Below are 18,689 nucleotides of genomic sequence, written 5' to 3' on the forward strand. Positions count from 1 at the left end.
CCCAGACAGATATGGTAGGGGCCATATTCCTCAGCAGAAGCATGGTGAAAGTGAGTTGATGTTGGTGACAGGCAAACATCTTGGTAACGTTACAGAAAGTTGAGAAACAGTTGAAGTGACTATTTTGGATATTATATAGTCTGCATTCCAGACACTCGCAAGACAAGCTCGGGGTAGGGTGCCAAAAAGACTCAAGAATTCAGACTGGCACTCCGAGTTTTGAAATTTCTTCTTCTTTTCCTTGAAAATTGTGGTCCAGACTGGAGGGTGTTGGGGCTACAGTACATGGAACAGGTAGGGTCTAAACCTTCAGTCAGTTCAGCAGTTTACCTTGGCGTAGGTTTGTTAACGTCGATCGGTCAACCCCCTGTTTTCTTTGCATGGTTATCAAGTAGACCCTTCTTCTTCCCTTGTGACTTTCTAGAGGAGAATGATTTTTACGATCGAAATTCGGGTTGGTGCTTTAGTAGTATATATTAGTTTTCTTCATTTTTATAAAGACTTGTTACCCTGTATTTCAACTTGATAATAATGGTCAACTCTAACTCTGATGTCAGCCCTCTTGGAGCGCATACTACAGATGAAGCCACTTAATTGCACCTCGGATAAACGCACCTTCCATTTAATTGCACCGAATCCCAATATCCAAAACCAGTTCCCATTCACTGCATTGTTAGTGACTCCGCATATCTGCACCGCGCATGGTCACCAATGCCGGATAACTGCACCAATTTTTTTCAAAAATCCTCGACAATTTAACTGAAAAGGTGCGCTAAAATCGGCAAACGCGGTACAAATGAGCCGATACCTGCCGGTGTAAAGGCGCAATACCGCCAATATGTTTAAAACTGTTTTGAGTAACAAAAGAAGGCGATCTCCATTGACAGTAACGTTGATAGGAATCGTATGGGAGGTCCCGGGCGGGTCACCCGTAATCAGTAACCAAGGTTTAGTTTCAATTCCTAGTTTCATGGCGGTACATGAATTACGTAAATCGACAACTGCACTCTACGTAATGTAACACAGAGACTGTTATCCCATGAGTGGTATGACGATGTTTCATAATGCCTCCCCTGTAACATTACGTGTGTTGTAATGCAGTAGATCGCATGGAAAAATGAAGGAATGTAAAATCAAAACAGGTTCGTAGTCATTTCTTTATTTTCAGCAAAGGGTCAATAAACAAAGCTAATAACTGAATAATTTCGTCTGTTTTCTTTATCCTAGTGTTTCTGACTAACAATACACCCCCTCGCCCATGGTGGTGCGGTCCAGCTGGGCATTTCGCATAATTGCACCAGCCGGATAATTGCACCAAAAACGCTGACAAATGGGTGGTGCAGTTAAACGGATTCTACTGTAGTATATAATGACATGTGTTTGTTGTTCCCCTGACTGATAAGATTGATTGGTACAATCACCTTCGCTAGGTGTCTGGCATATAGGCTGTAGCTTCAGCCAGGTTTTTGAAATCAAATGTTATCAAATATAATCCCAAGAGTTAAGATACTATGAGGTGCAGGGTCCTTGATTTTGATATTTTAATAATTTTCTTAAATATTATGTTTCCTTCTGATAATACATAGAATATTATGTTTCCCTTTTATTCATGTTTCCACCTTTTTTCCAGGCAATGGACAACAGCGGGTCAGTGGATGAGAGTCATGCTGCAGAAGTCAGTAAGGCAGTGGACAGTAAGACAGAGAACGATAGTCTTGACTGTGATGCAAGTGACTGCTATCCTGCTTTCTTCCTGCAGCAGTTACAGAAGTTCAGGTCTGAGGGTCACCTGGTGGACGTGACCTTGTGTGCTGAAGGGCAGGAGATCCCCTGTCACAGACTGGTTCTATCCGCTTGCTCCGACTACTTCCACGCCATGTTCAGTGGAGCCCACAGCGAGAGTAAGAAGGACAGGATAGAGATAGGAGGGGTGAGTGCAGAGGCTCTACAACTGCTGGTGGACTTCACCTACACTTCAAAAGTCGCCGTCACCACAGATAATGTCCACCCACTGTATGAAGCAGCCAATATGCTGCAGGTAAAGGCTGTAGAAAACGGATGTGAAAAGTTTCTGACTGACAACTTGAGTCCTGAGACATATTTGGGAACTTGGGCATTGGCAGACAAGGTCTCTTGCAAACGTTTGTCTGAGAAGGCAAAGCTCTATGCTCTTAAACACTTTGAAGAAGTATGCACAACTGAGGAGTTCCTTGAGCTACCTGTGGACTTTCTGAAGACATACATCTCAGATGATGGCCTTCATACTAAGAAAGAAGAAAGAGTGTTAGAGGTGATTGTTCTTTGGGCAAGACATGATCTTAAGGAACGACGAAGACACATCAAGACGCTACTTGAGTGTGTCTGTTTCTCACATGTGGACCCAGACTATCTCAAGAACATTTTGAAGAAAGACAAACTGTTGTCAAGTGTTCCTGGAGTCAGTGAACTGATACAGGATCAGTCTAGACATGCAAGACCTCGTCACATTCATCAAGAGGAAATTCTGCTTCTTAGTGGCATCACACAAACAGTAGATGACGAACATAAGAATGATAACATATACCGACTCGGCCTCAACTGTGATTGTATTGAAATTACTCCATTGCCAGAATATCTTGTGAATCTTGTTGCACATGCGGCATGTGTTGTTGACAATGATGTGATTGTTACAGGCCGAGTGGGGTCCTTTTCTGAATGTAAAGCCTGGAGATACAAACCATCTCTCAATTCTTGGTCTCAGCTGGGACCACTCGTTCAGGAAGAGAGACGCATGTATGGGATGGCAGTTTCGCAGGGACAGGTGTATGTTGTTGGTGGTCTTATTGTAGGCGGTTGGATAACACTACCTGATGTTGAGGTGTACAGTGAAATGACCGACAGTTGGAAACTGGTAGCACCATTGCAAGAGGGAGTCAGGAGTTTTGGCATAACTACTTGTTGTGAAAAAATCTTCATATTTGGCGGAAAAACTGGAAAGTGCACCCTTTGGGACGACAGTCATAACACTGGTGCTGTTCAATGTTACGACCCTACCCAAAATGTGTGCACCTTTGCTGCACCGTTACCAAATCCAATGGATAGTATCACTGCATGCACAGTTAACTCTAAGATCTATTTGGTAGGTGGACAGTTAGCCCATGTCTTGTGCTACGATCCTCAAAATGAACACTATGAGAAAATGGCTGCTCCTCTGGCCCCCTGGTGTGACAGCGGTGTCACGGTGTGTGGCTCTGAGATCTACATCACTGGTGGCTGTGAGAGAAAGACTCGCTTTATTGGTGGCTTAGAAGCCGTTTTCAAGGAGAATGTTCCCCATGCTACAGTTCAGTGTTACAATGTGGCCAGTGACACCATGATTATGCTTAAGGCATTGCCCCTTCCAATATGGGAACACATGAGTGTAACAATACCAAAACTTTAAGCAGGTAAATAGGGTTGGAGCAAGATGTCACTGACTTTTCATAGTCTTTATAATTTTGAAGTTTCATAATCCTTTTGAGTAGGAATGTGTACCTAAACATAACATCAGGTACAGATGTTTAGGTACAGATCCAGACCTGTACCTTTACCCAATCAATGTTACCTGTGGTCTTCATTGGTTACACAAAGGTGAATAAAGAGTTGATTTGACTTCAGGTATCATATGGAGAAAACCTGTGCTTCTACAGAGGATCTTACACCAAATTTGATGCTGAAGTCAATGACCATACAATTTTCATATTTTTCCAGTGCTAGACTTTCATATTCATGTATTGAATTTGAAATAACATTTTTTTTCAGGGACGAAATAAGTTTTTTTTTAAGTTATACACCTGACTAGTCTATTCAGATACAGTACCAGTACAGTGGTGTTCCAGTATATTGGACCTGTACCTAAATGATTTTTGTGGTGCTGTACTAGTAAATAGTACCAGTGCGCATCCCTACTTTTAAGGTATCAATGCATTCAGTCCCAAGTTTTTAAAAATCCTTCTAACAGAAAGTTCATAGGTCTAATGGTTGCCTTTTTGTATGGAAGTTGTTTATTGGCCCTATAGGGTTAAAATGTTTAGCATCTTTCTACCACCAAAGTCTGTCTACTGTTTTTTTTAGTAATAGAATGTCCAAGGCCCAAGGAGACTGGATATGTTAAGAATGTGAGCTACTTCCAGGACTCGTTTTCATTCCTTGACAATTTAACCTTTTCCACTGATTTTCTTAGATACATGAGTTGTAGAAGTGGCTCAAAGAGAAAATTGTGTACATGTAGATAATCATGGTAAGAAATAGTTGTCAATAAATTGTAGGTCTACCAATGTTTTGGTGAAAAGGATTTGTTGATGTTCATAACTTTTTTATGTTAAAAGGAGAAAAATTAGTGTTTGGTCACTTTGGCTGGTCATACTAGTAGTAATAAACTAGAAAATTTTTTAAAAAGCCAATAAAGCTGAAAATGAACACGAACATTTTTATCTATTACTGCGACATACATAGTGTTATACGTAGCAAGGCTCAAGCATTCTCCTACACAGAGCTTTGCCTGCAGCATATACAACAGTATGCCTTGTCAGGCTCTGCTAAACCGGGCTGAGGTTTCCACTTTTGTGGGCGTGGCCTCTAACCAACTGTCAGTCAATAAATAAAATCGGATCTCCCAAATAAAATCATTTAGGCGACTCTTTGGCTGAGACAGTCCCTGCCAAAAATGTGGAAACCTCAGCCCAGTTTCATCTTCTTCCATAGTTTAGCAAAGCCTCCCCCAAAGTATATTGTATGGGCTGTGGGCAAAGCTTTGCATAGGATAAAGGGCTCAGCTTGAATTGGTCTCTGCCCTGTGATAAACAAATACCTGCCTTCCTAGGAGCGCCGCTCAGCGGATTAGAAACGCACGGCACTGTAGTAATACAACTCGGCATCCAGTAAAATAAATTCTTCAGCTTGAAGTTAATATCATGGTAGCTGCAGATTCATTGGTCTTTACTGTTACGCTGGCCAATGAACATATAGCTGTGTATGAAGTACTGAAAGTCACCACTAGATTTTTCCGTATGCACATCCTTAATTGAATGGTGAGTGGCTTAGAAAATGGAAAAGTTAACCAATCATTATAGTAAACACGGAAAATATGATCACAATGGCGAATCCACCGGACATACCCATTGGTCATTCAGCGCCAATCAGTATCTAAGCTAATAGCTATCTTCAGACTTCCCGGTGCCATATAGAGCAAGTGTTGATCTACGTATACGCTGATTGGTTACTATTTTCTATTGCACCAATCAGTATCAAAATCACTAGGAATTGACACCCTCAGGTGCAGTTCTACTTTATCCCGCTGAGTGTAGCCCTTGTACCACAGCAAGTTGAAGACAAATCTACGCTTGTTCTGTCATTAAAGGCAGGTTTCTTGTTTCAGAAGACAGTGTAATGAAATAACTTCTACGGTCATTTTTGTTGCTATCTCCATGAAAAAATACCTTTTCATGGGGATATTGATTTGAGAGTATTTGCGTGTGTGTTTGCGTGTTTGTATGTTTGTGTCACCGGAAGCTTAAAGTCAGCATAACTGTAGAACGTGTAGATGGATTGTAATGATTTTTGGTATGTGGGTAGGTGTTGGGAGGAGGAAGGTCAAGGTCGATTTTAGGCCGCCTGGTATGTGTCACTGGAACTGCAATGGCGTAATTGTAAACATCTTCTAAGGAGAATAACTGAAGAAAGGAACGACAGATTTTTTGGTACGCAGGTAGGTTGGACAGAGATGTACACACTGAACTGCAAATTATGCAAGTTGTGACTGAATTTGCGTAAGTATTGAGGAGAATCTATACGTACCTCCATTCTAGGCATGTGGTGGGAGCTCACACCTGTCACACCTGTTGGCTTCAAATCTTGGACAAGAATTCCCTAGGTCCCAACAGCTGGTAATGAGGAAAATTTATACCTCCATTCTAGGCATGTTGTAGGAGCTCACACCTGTCACACCTGTTAGTTTCAGACTCAGATTTAGGTGCAATGAAAGATAGGCACAGCTGTTGCAAGGTCTTGGTTTAATTTCATGATAGTGGAAAATTAATAATTATTTGATTTTATACACAGAGCTTATAGATATATATGGGTAGTAAGGTGGTGATGATAATCTAAAGTTTCATTGTTGCAACTGATTCCAAAGACTGGCTGTCACTATTCAGTTGTTGTAGCAGCACCTGTTATAAAACACATCATATATAAAAACAAATTTCATGGAGATTTTGGGTCTTCAAACTGTTGTTTGTTTTTCAGTTCCGCAGTTTCATTTCAGAGGACGGTGTAACAAGGAGTCAGCCAATGAAGTGGCACTCCCCGTACCCAATTAAGATCACGCGCTGAAATTATGTGATTCCTACGCCTTACAGGGGCCTAACCTCTGCTTGACCAGTGTCTAATTAGCGTCTACCAGGCAAGCGACGTTTGAATCAATGGGCTGTACTACACTACCACCAAGATGGGGGTGTCTTTATATGCATTTGCAGTGCGCAAAATTACCGTGCATCATCGGGACCTCAATAACCGCAAAATTACAAACAAATGCATCAAAGGGATCCTGAGCTCTAGCTGCGAACATAAAACCCTGTAGGACGTTAACCTTCACGGAGGTAACCAAAAGCCTCTAGTATCCAAGCAAGGGCCTGAGCAATCATTTCAAGTTAAAATGTTTCAACAAAACATTCTGATTGGTCAATTAAAATGACCTGACTGTCGCACTAACCGTGTGTTGAAATATATATTATCAAGTATGCCACACGACCTGATAAGCGAAGAAATGTCAACATTTGCTCGACCTCAACGAGGTCCCCAGCTGTTCGGACAGACCAAATAAAGGTCACGTGTGGCTATGAAATCCGTCACAGGGATTCCTTATAATATAGTCATCTGAAGTACAGCCAGCAGGTACCCACCTGAGTAATGAGGCTGTTGTAGTGCCTTTTCATGAATCCAATATGACCGAACATCATGGTTCGGAATCTAAAAAGTCTTGACATTTTGTGCCCATATCTGATATATCGCTCGTTCTCATTTAAATGTACACATATACAATTAAGATATGTCACATATAAACTGTCGTTTTTAACAGCCAGAAAAGTTTTAAGTCGTCATAAAAACGACAGTCTGGCACCTTATATGTGGCATATCTTAATGTCAGGAACGTCTTACTTCAAACGGTAACGGAAGTTACAAAATGTGTACATTTAAATGAGAACAAGTGATACATGACCCAGGACTTTTTAGATTCCGTACCATGTTCGATCGTGTTTGATGTGACGTAATCAAAATAGAACGTGCGTTCTATTCGGAGTCACTGGCGGTCATTTTCAGGTTTTCAATATAAATCCCAGCCAAAACGCCTTTTCTTTCCACGGTGCCTTGGATAAGAAAAAAAACACACACTACTTGCAAATACAAACCATTTTCTGGACAGTATATCTTTGCTGACATTTTTATGTGGACATGTAATATATATTCACGCTACTGGCACCATATTGTTGATGACCTTGAATGTGGCAGGGCTTGTTAACGCCGGCATCAAGTACCCCCTCCCCTATCCGTGAGGCATGGCATCATTCCAAACATGGTATTTAAAACGCAAGCAAAGTGCGTTCAAACTCACTCATTGAGGACTTAAATTATCAAGAACTAGAGTTCCACGATCTCATACCTTCGCCAAATGATTCTAACCTTTCCGACTGATGTATAATGAGTGTTGCCAATTTATCAAGCAAATGAGGTCATCATTTGCATAAATTATATCAGTTTATCATCTTCTCCGCCCAAATAGTAAAAGTTGTCTTAAGTAGTGTTATCTTTACAAAGAAAGCTATTCTAGCATTTTCTGATCAATCATGAAAATTAGGCCCTCATTTGATTAATGTGTGTTATATTCAATCATGTAACGTTATACCTTCACATAACGTTCAAATGCCACAATAATGAAATTCCCGTAATGTACCGAGTAGCTTTCTTGTATTTCAGCAGTACGTGTTTAGGTTCCGTCGTAATCCTTTCGGGGTCTGGAGCCGGCCCCGTCTCTCCATTCTGCACTCCTTGTTGACCCACGCGACGAGCGATGCGGCTTGAGCGTCTTGGATTGTCAAGAGTCCTTAGTCTATCGTTAGCGTCCACCCTCATGTTACGAGGGTGTAATAATGCGGTGATTCGCCACGTCTACCACATGAGGAGGTAGAGGTCACATTTAAAACACTTCAAGAACTTAAGAAAACGTCAATGAAATAATAACCAAACATGTGCAGGGTGGGAGGGGTTCCCACGCCGCCCGCTCGAAAATAATGTCTCTATCTAACAAAATAAACAAAAGAGAGAACTCAAGAGGTACTGTAAACCCTACCTAACATAAATGACATGGATACAGGCCGCTAGGATCCTCTGCCCAAGAGGATTGCGATGTTAAATGTACAGGTAAATGTACCGAAATGCAATTTAATACAGTATTTTGTCATTTATTTTGCAAATTAGGTTTTTTATTTAAATATCTATCAATGCCCCTCTATTTCTCAGTTACATCTGTTGCATTTTTTGACAGTTCATTGAATGGAGTAGGTTTATAAGATTGGTGTGTGTGTGGCATTTTCTTACAAGTAGTCTAACTGGCTACAAGGCATGTGGCAGCTGACGCCCTTTAGGTGTGTTATCACCACTACCCTGGGAATAAGCCATGTCACCTTTGGAATATCTCCCCGATTATACCAGATAACAGGTACCACATGTAACAGAGTCTGATGATGCAATATTACAGATTTTTAAACTTTCCTTGTTACCTTCGTCAAGAAGGTTGTATTTTACCGAGCGTGTGTCTGTGTGTCTGTTAGTGAACACGATAAGTCGAAAACACCTGGATGGATTGTCTTCATATTTGGTGTGTCGGTATGTGCAAAACCTCAAGATGATTAGATTTTGGGCGAACTACTTTGCATAATTAACGAGGAAAGTTTAAAGATCTGTTGTTTTGCATCATCAGTCTCTGTAAAATCTGGTGTAGTGAAGGAGATATTCCCATAGTGGCATGGTTCATACCCATGTGGGGCCCTACTGGTAGTGGTGAAACGGACCTGAAACGTAACAGCTCACATGGCTTGCTAGACTGCAGTTGTGAACATAAGTTAAGTGGTTTAGAAAAAACAACAGGCGACGTGAAGATTAGTAGGAAAGGGATGATTGAGCCTAATTATTACCTTCACCAACAGTAATATATGTATTTTCAGTAGAGTTTGTATGTATGTATGTGTGTGCGTGTGAAGATAAGCAGCATAACTCGAGAAGGCTTGGATAGATGGTATTGATGTTTGGTGTGCGCGTAGGATGGCAATAGCTTTTGGCAGGTAGATAGCTCAAATGATGATTTACGTAATACAATACTAATTATGCAAATCAGAATTGAATTCATCATACTCTCAAACATGTAACATGTGCGTGAGAAAGAGAAATATTGATAGATACTGATCATGCAAATGAATACATCATCTGCATAATGAATTAGAAAAAAACTATAACTCAAGAAGGGGCTCATGGCTCATCATTCGTTAATGGATAACTTAGGTAATGTTTGGCATAATCGAATGGTAATTATGAAAAGCAGAATCTTGGTTGCATAAATAAATAGTTCCACGACCTCATACCTTCGCCAAATGATTTTAACCTTTATGACTGACGTATTTAGGAGTGTTTCTCATCAATCACAAAGCATTCCAATAAGTATGAGCTTATCAAAGAAGGTTATGATAACATTTATCATGGACTCAAGCATTGTTAGAATATTTTTTCAATTAAAGATTTCTGCCGTTGACAAAATAAATGCTAACCATTCCAACATTTGTGAACAAAAAAACATTTATCATCAATTATGCAAATGAGGTCCCTATTAGCATAATTTGATTCAACGATGTTCACATTCACATAACTTTCCAATGCAACAAGTATGAAATTGCCATCAATTACCTGTATGTAATTATTCTAGAAGCTATGACGAGCCCAGGGTTCGCATAGTGGAATTATTTCCGTAATGTTGAAATGTCGTTAAGGCGGTAGCATTCTTGATTGATATGATAGAATATTTCTGAAGTAATGAAATTCAAATGTGTAAGATACTTAAATAGTCCCTGACACAAAGCGCTGGCCTTATAATGTAAGGCCGCGGGTAGGATCACGTAAATCGGGTACAAATACTTTCGTGATGTCACTTGCATACAGTGGCATAATGAACTAGAGTTTCACGACCTCATACCTTCGCCGACTTATGTTAGCCTTTTCGAGTGAATGCTTATCACTCATGATGTAAATAAGGTCCTCGATTGCATGAATTTCAAGTGATCCTTTTCTCTACACAAAACACAGCATTAAAGTAAAATCTTAGAAAAGAGGGCCATTGTAGCATTTCCTCATATATTATGTAAATGAGGCCATCATGATTTATGCCTGATAACGTCCACATTTGATTATCTCCCAAACGCCACAAGAATGAAATCCCATCATTTACCACTCTGGAATTATAGTATTTTGTCATAAATTATGCAAATTAGGTATTCGTTTGCATAATTGATATCTATCAATATTCCTCTCTTTCTCAGTTACATGTCACGTGTTTGACTACAATGGAATGCAAGGGTTTGTATACTTTTTCACATCACAGATCCTGATTTGCATGATTCTTATACGATCATGTAAATCATCACTCAAACTATGTACATCCCTACAAATCATGACGATCCGTCATCACCTTCTTGAGTTACTAGTATTCTCTTTCAAAGTTTAAAACAAACCCATACCTATACCTATACGAGTTCTCCCAAGAGTTATAAAAATAATCACTGTAAGAATATTTTTGCCTAATTGGTATCATAACTTTTATCTTTACTACAGAAAATAAGGCAATTTGTTGGCAATGTATTTGCTTCAATTATGCCCTTATTTTCATAGTCGACATATCAATCAGTTTTTATCAAACCTATACCTTCCAACAGGGAGAGCGTTAGATCGTAAGGCTGCTGTGTTTAAATGCCCGTGTGACCTCCCTGACCCCAAAACAGAGCCCTTCACCAGCCAAGTAAAGTATCACATGTGTCCTCCAGGGACGTCTCACAGGGAGCCTGCTCCGGTGAACTAGGTCACCTGCCAGTGCAATTTAACCTGAATGTATAGACTTAAAAATAGCAAATTGAAAGGGAATTGTAGACATTTCCTTATAAATTATGTTAATGAGGCCCTGTCATGCATGATTTTTGTCTGATATTGTTCACCTTTACTTAGCTTCCTAATGGTACAAGAATCATTTACTAATGTGGTATTTTCAATTAGTATTTTCTAATTAATTATGCAAAATAGCTAGCTATTAGCATTATTGGTATCTATCGATACCTCTCTCTTTTTCAGCTATATATGTCACATGTTTGAGAGTCCTATTTTGAAAGGCAGCAGATTTATAAACTTTCCTTGCTAATTATGCAAATTAGCTCCTGATTTGCATAATATATAATATATAATATTCAATTATGTAAATCATTAGTCGAGCTATCTACATACCATAAATCAATACGATCCGTTGACCATAAGTCCAGTTATTCATGTCCAAAGGTCAAAACAAATAAATTAAAAACACCCGCTGCAGCTCCAAACAAGCCGCTAGAGGGCCCAAACGTGCACAACTTACTTCATGAGACATGGACTATCTACCACACAAAAATCATGACCGTAGCACTTGCAGAAAATTCGACCTCAAACTTTGAAGCTACACTGCAGTACCCAAAGTACCCGCTAGGAGGCCCATCATCGAACTTGACCTTCCCCTTTAATAAATCTACCTATTCACTAAATATCATGCACAACCATCAACAGCTTCTCGAGTTATCCTGTCAACAAACAAATACGCATACATAAACAGCCCACTGCAGTACCGCAGGAACATGCCAGGTGACCCATTTTTGAACTTGAGCTTTGTTTTCACAATCTCTACGTACGCACCAAAAATCATGCAGATCCATCATCAATACGTCGAGTTATGTTGTCTACATACAAACACACTAACAAAAAAAGTCCACTGGAGCACTTTAGGAAAACGCCAGGTTAACCATTTTCGAACTTGACCTTCGTTCCCACAACCGCCACTTACCTACCAAAAATCAGCAAGATCCGTCAAAGTTCTCTCGACCTATGATCTCGACATACATACGGACCCACTTTACAGCTGGCGTAACCGATAACATAACCTTACCGCGAATGCATACATTCCCGGCGAAGGTAATAAAGGATGTGTAAATGCCAATGTTCCTTAAAATTACCGCCATTTAGATTTATAAAGTTAAGTTCCCGCCAAATCTAGACCACGTGTCTATAGTTAGACTCTAGGGGCCCAAGCCACATGGTTAGAAAGGAGAGTCACTCAAGAAGAAGTGAGAGGAGAGAAGGAACCCGTGCTGAGACATGCACATTAAAGGCGTGGACAGGCCTTTCCAGGAGATAAGGGCCTGAAGAAGACTTCAGGAGATCCAAAAGGGGATCTTAGGGCCTGAAGAGGACTTCAGGAGGTCCATTTTAGGATTAACAAGTCTAGAAAGGAGGTTCCGGGAGATCAGGATTAGGAGGAAACGTGTGCAAACTTGGTTCGAGTACGTAGGAGACCATACCAGTTTTTACGTCAAGAACTCTACCTTGGATTGAAACAGCCAAGAACTCTACCTTGGATTGAAACAGTCAAGAACTCTACCTTGGATTGAAACAGTCAAGAACTCTACCTTGGATTGAAACAGTCAAGAACTCTATAACTTGGATTGAAACAGTCAAGAACTCTACCTTGGATTGAAACAGTCAAGAACTCTACCTTGGATTGAAACAGTCAAGAACTCTACCTTGGATTGAAACAGTCAAGAACTCTACCTTGGATTGAAACAGTCAAGAACTCTATAACTTGGATTGAAACAGTCAAGAATTACACCTTGGATTCAGCCAGTCAAGGACTCTGACCTTCAGATTCATTGTGGAAGGATTACAGCAAAAACGGACAATAGGATTTCTCAAGGGGTATATATTTGAACTTTATACAAACGGCGGTTCTGTAACATACTAACTCTACTTAAAATAAACACTCAACATATGAGTCAAGATCGGTGTCTCGTCTGGTAAAGCTCAGGAAACTAAGATCTAAAGTTGCTGCGATAACAGGATGGATTAGCCTTCGAGCATATACTCAAACTTGTAACATGGGCTCCGAGCCATTTAGTTTCCCTTTTTATTGCATGGGGGTCCCTTGGCTGGTACATGGTGAGATCCTATGAAAAGTGATTTTCTTTCCGTCTGAAATATTTTTCAAGGAATTCATGGGAGGGGGAGGGCGTAGAAATTTTTTGGTTTGGTTTGGGGGAGGGCCATGGAAAACTTTTTAACCCGACCCTCTGAAAAACGACCCCCCCCCGCGCTAAATGCCGTACGGTCCCTAACATCAGGCCAAGGACTTCACGGATCTCTGGTTTATTTAGCTGATAAGTGTGTTCCAAGTCCAACCTACGTCACTGTGACATACCTAGATAACAGAAAAAACACTGCAGTGTAAACGAACAACGTCGGACCATTCAAAAACCTCAAGCTTAATAACATATCAGTAGAGTACCTCATCAGCTATGTTATAGATATGGCTTGTACAACCAAATATACATCCATATGTTTTTACGTAGGTTAATTCTTTTGTATTTCTTGTTTCTTTGCATGTATAGTTGTAGAAGACCATAGTCGCTGTACTTTTGTTGTGTCAATAAAGATTGCTGTTGATACAATACCTTTGTTTTTCAGACCGCAGACCGCCATTTGCAGGGCTTACATGACCCCAAGGTCAGGCCTAAAATAAACCACGGGGCTATCCAACTCTGGGAACGAGACATATGTTTCTATTTCATTTTGATCTGTCAAGTTGGCAGGAGTGGGTTGGCGGGCCACGCGGATAAGTAAACTATCGTGGGTACCTTAACACATCCCGCCACCCTGAAAAGACACGTCCAAACAGATCTCAAACCCAACGTCACCTGTACATATCTAAACTGTGCATACTTGGCGGGTGCTGCACTAGTTTTCAAAGTGGCGGGATTATGTAACCCGGCGGATAAATGTTAATGGAGTAACGTTGAAAGGTCACACACACCCACAAATAAAAATAGTTTAATATGCTCGTCTGTCTTGTCCAGTTTTAGTTGTTGTTGTTTTTTTTGTTATACCCCAATTAAAGACGGGGCAGAAGATATGCAGGGTTTCAAGAGTTCAAAGGTACACGAGTTCAAAGATACAAGGTTCGAAGATACAAAGATACAAAGTTCGATGATACCGAGTTCATACAGGGTTTATTTGGCGCTGCACACATCACAGGACACTTGGAACGGTTGGTCGTTGAAACAGACTTTTCCACCGTTTTTTACTTTTCAAAACTAAGATGACGTCCGACGTAAAGCAGGACGAAGGGAAGGCCGTGTACGGGTTCGGGGCGGCGGGAGACCCGGTCGCTGCGGCAGCTGCTAATCGGCGAGACGGCCCCCAGATTCACCTGGAGAAAACTTTGGAAGCGGAGTACACGAGGATAATTCAAGCTGGCGGTTCCGTAGTCACGATGTTTGCCGACGCTGTCAGGAGGCGCGCCGACAAGCCCTTCCTCTTATTCGGCGACGAGGTCAGTATCGTATCTATATATCCGGTATAAACGCCATTCGGTGATTGCCACTCCCCTTCGTATAATTGTATCAGAGGACGTGGTTCGTGTAGGGGTCAAAAGGTCAAGGTCAGATAGCCGGGTCAAAGCTACCACCCTGCGATGGCTATCATATCAAAATATATCCCTCAGATACCCTACTTTTTGAAAATCATAAGGAAATTTTGCCACCTCAGGTGGTAGTGACATCTCATCTGGCCCATGGACTAAGCACACCAGCTTCGCATGCGCTAGGCGCGCGGCGCAGCAGTAGCTGGTTATATAACACAGACCTGTCACACCTAACTTTTGCACTACTGTAAGCGTTGTTTAAAGCTATCAAGCGAGGATGCTCCTACAATACTTGGTGGTAACGAGTTTCACTATACGACAGTTCTAGGGAAAAATTAATTTTCGAACACATCAATTCTGGGTTGATAACTCTGGTACATGTACTTGAAGGCATGACTATTTCTTGTTACCTTCGCCGAGAAGGTTATGTTTTCGTCAGCATTCCGATGTATGTATCCGTCCGTCTGTAGACACGATAACTCAAGAATGCCTGAATGGATTGTCTTTATACCTGGTATGTAGGTAGGTCTTCTAAAGACCTCGAAATGATTAGATTTTGGGGCCCCCAGTGGCTTGCTATGGTACTACAGCGGAACGTCCAGGTTTGATATCTCGTGTTCTGGACATGCTATGGTCATGACTTTTGAGTGGTGGATAGCCCTTGGGAGGGAGAGTAAGTTGTGTAGGATTGGGTTCCCTAGTGGCTTTTTGGAACTGCAGGAGCCGATTTTGTTTCAAACTTTGAAAGGGAATACCTCAAAAAGGGGTTGACGGATCGTCATGATATTTGTGTATGAATAGCAAGAGTAATGATTGATAGGATCGTATGCTAATTATGCAAATCAGTAGCTTACTTGTATAATTAATGAGGAAAGTTTATAAATCCGCTGCATTCCATTATAGGACTATCAAACACGTGACATGTAACTATGAAAAAGAGGAATAGAGATAGATATCAATTATGAAAATGAATTTGCATAGTCAATGGCAGGATACTTTAACGCCGTAATGGTACATGATGGGGATTTCATTCTTGCAGCGTTTGGAAGTTAAGTAGATGTTGACATTAGCGATTTAGTATGAACGGGGTCCCCGTTCATACTAAATCGCGTAAATCGCGAAATCGCGTAAATCGCGATAATGTGGCTTAGTATGAACGCTCCAAATTGCATTTGAAATCGCCCGAAATCGCTTTCCGCGAAACCACCTCCGGAGGTGGTTTACTCGCGATTTGCCTGCATCCCGACTTAGTATGAACGCTCGAAATCGCCTTGCTTGATGCGCGTTGGGCGCTTTACTTTGCATATTGACCCGGTCATGGGTCAAGGGGTCATCTGCAAATTCAGTCTTTCCGCTCATTATACGATGTTCATCTACCTCCTAGCTTGTTGGAATATTACGCTGAATGCGGCGGTAATATGTCAGAATCGGGCGGCGATTTTTGGCGCATGGAATGACGAAAACCGTACTAATGGCCATCTTCGGGGATGTGGGGATTCAGAAGAAACTCAAGGGATCCCACCGAAACCAGAGCGACTCACGTACTCTGAAGTGGCGACTGCCTGAGTTGGCCAAATACGCGAAAACATGGAAGTAATGCCGCACTATTAAAGGTAAAAAAATCTCAAGATGAAGTACAAGAAGGTCATTGAACACAACAGTAAGAGTGGTGACAATCGAATAACGCGTCCGCCGTTGATCAAGCTGTTGGACGCGATTTTACAACTCGCGCTCGTTCGACCCCTGGTGTGAAGGAATGCGACTCAGGGCGATTTCGCGATTTGCGCGATTTAGTATGAACGGGGTCATAAATCATGAAAATGAGGGCCTCATTAACATAATTTATTAGGAAATGCTACAATAGCCTTCTTTGCTAAGACAAGACTTTTTTACTCTGAACAACTTGTGTTAATTGGGTAGAAAAGTTGAATAAGTGATATGATTATGGAAATGAGGTATTTATTTACATAATAAGTGGGAAACATTTATGATATGAAACTTAAAAAGGTTAAACCAGACGGCGAAGGTATGGGGTCGTGGGCTAATACTAGATACTCACTAGTTGGTGCATCCACCAATTTATTGGTCATTTTGTACATCATGCATAATCTGGATATTTTTCTTCTGTCTTCGAGTGGCATCCACTGTAGATCAGTGTTCATTTTGGTGCAACCCTGTCATGGTTGTGTCTACAATATGGCAGTTCGGTTCAGTACCCTTTCCAGTTTATCTTTGTCTTCAGTCTTTGTACATGTGATGGATCCTACACTGTTGCAGGTCCACTCGTACGGAGACGTGGACGCCATGTCCAACAGGGTGGCCAACTTCTTCTACGGCCGGGGGGTCAAGAAGGGGGATACCGTCGCCATGCTGATCTACAGCGAGCCCGCCTTCGTCTGGACTTTTCTTGGCCTGGCGAAACTTGGGGTAAAGATGGCGCTTCTCAACACCAACCTGAGAGGAGAGTCCCTACTGCACTGCTTTAGAGTGGCTGGAGCAAAAACCCTCATTGTTGGAGCAGGTAAAATAGCTAAGATCACACGGCCCTCCTTCCAAATGAACAAAACAATGTCCATCACATCTTGTCATTTAAATTATGATATCACTGCCTTGGCCTAAAAGGCTATGTTTTCGTTAGCGTTCGTTTGTGTGTCCTTCCTTCTTTCTGTGCACATGATAAATCGAGAATGCCTGAATGGATTATATTTGTTGTATGTGAGTAGATCTTCTTGAGACCTCGAAATAACTAGATTTTGGACCCCCCAGCAGCTTGCTATGGTACTGCTGCGGAACTTCCGATTTGATATCTTGTGTTCTGGACTTGCTATGGTCATGGTTTTTAGTAGCAGATAGCTCTTGGGAGGCAGAGTAAGTCTTGTAGGCTTGGGCCCCCTAGCGACCTTTTTTTAACTACATGAGCTGATTTTTTTTTTAAATTTGAAAGAAATTAGAATATCTCAAGAAGGTGTTGACGGACCATCGTGGTTTTTAGTTTGCGTGTTGCTTGAGGTATAATTCACATTATCATATGATAATTATGCAAATCAGAATATTATTTGCAAAATGAATGAGGGAGGTTTGAAAATCCGCTACATTGCATGGTAGGACTATCAAACATGTGACATATGTGACTGAGAAAGAGATAAACATCGACAGATATCAATTATGCAAATGAATACATAATTTTCATAATTGATGAGCAGATACTATAGTTCATACATATAAATGCCGGGAATTCCGTTCTTTTGACATTTGGAAGGTAAGCGGATGTGGACATTATTAGACATTATCATGTAGCCAGATGACGTTGACCAATCAGAAGCGTCCATTCCATATCGCTTATGACGCCATAATGCCATAAAAGTGCCACAAGTGGTGATGAATGAATCTCAAGTGTGCCTTTATTACAATAAAGGACCCGTTCGACCGTTCCATTATGAAGGAGACGACTCTTTTTGATAACATTTGTATCATGTTTGTTTGTTCCATAAAATGTTTACCATCTTAAGATACACAAAATCTTTTGTGAATATATGATAAAATAAAATCAATCATTATTTCAATACAAGTCAAATCTAAACGGACAGGAAGAAAACAGTATTCTTGACACCCCTAACTGTAAGTGGAACCACCCACAGCAATGACCAATCACAAGGACACCCAGCAGGGAGGAATGATGATGAAATATTAATAGAGAAGAGTAGAATAGATTTGAAAAAGATATGACATGCCAAGATTGCAATGTTATTAAACATTGTCTGTGGAAATTTTGGTTTCAAAATGAAATCTATCATCCTCTGTACAAGAAGGACAATTGTAAATTCTAAAATGCATTATTTTAGTATTAAGAAACCTATGCGTCAAACAGGATTTTTTTACTCTTACGTGGTTCAGTTTGGATAGGCTACATGATAATAACGTTAAT

The 18,689-nt window shown here is 40.8% G+C and overlaps 1 protein-coding gene across 3 annotated transcripts; it reads left to right on the forward strand.

Moving 5' to 3' along the window:
- The first annotated feature begins 51 nt into the window (after positions 1-51).
- On the forward strand, positions 52-4,312 carry LOC136437027 (kelch-like protein 24a). 3 transcript variants are annotated; one of them, XM_066431457.1, is made up of 2 exons: positions 52-83; positions 1,631-4,312. In XM_066431457.1, exon 2 carries the CDS (start codon positions 1,634-1,636, stop codon positions 3,419-3,421), a length of 1,788 nt encoding a protein of 595 aa, XP_066287554.1. In that variant the 5' UTR covers positions 52-83; positions 1,631-1,633; the 3' UTR covers positions 3,422-4,312. The 3 variants fall into 3 exon arrangements, with proteins under 3 accessions (XP_066287554.1, XP_066287553.1, XP_066287555.1); XM_066431456.1 differs by having other exon boundaries at positions 58-294; XM_066431458.1 differs by having other exon boundaries at positions 58-173.
- Positions 4,313-18,689: the final 14,377 nt, after the last annotated feature.

Source organism: Branchiostoma lanceolatum, chromosome 6, assembly GCF_035083965.1.
Source record: "Branchiostoma lanceolatum isolate klBraLanc5 chromosome 6, klBraLanc5.hap2, whole genome shotgun sequence".
Lineage (NCBI taxonomy): Eukaryota > Metazoa > Chordata > Leptocardii > Amphioxiformes > Branchiostomatidae > Branchiostoma > Branchiostoma lanceolatum.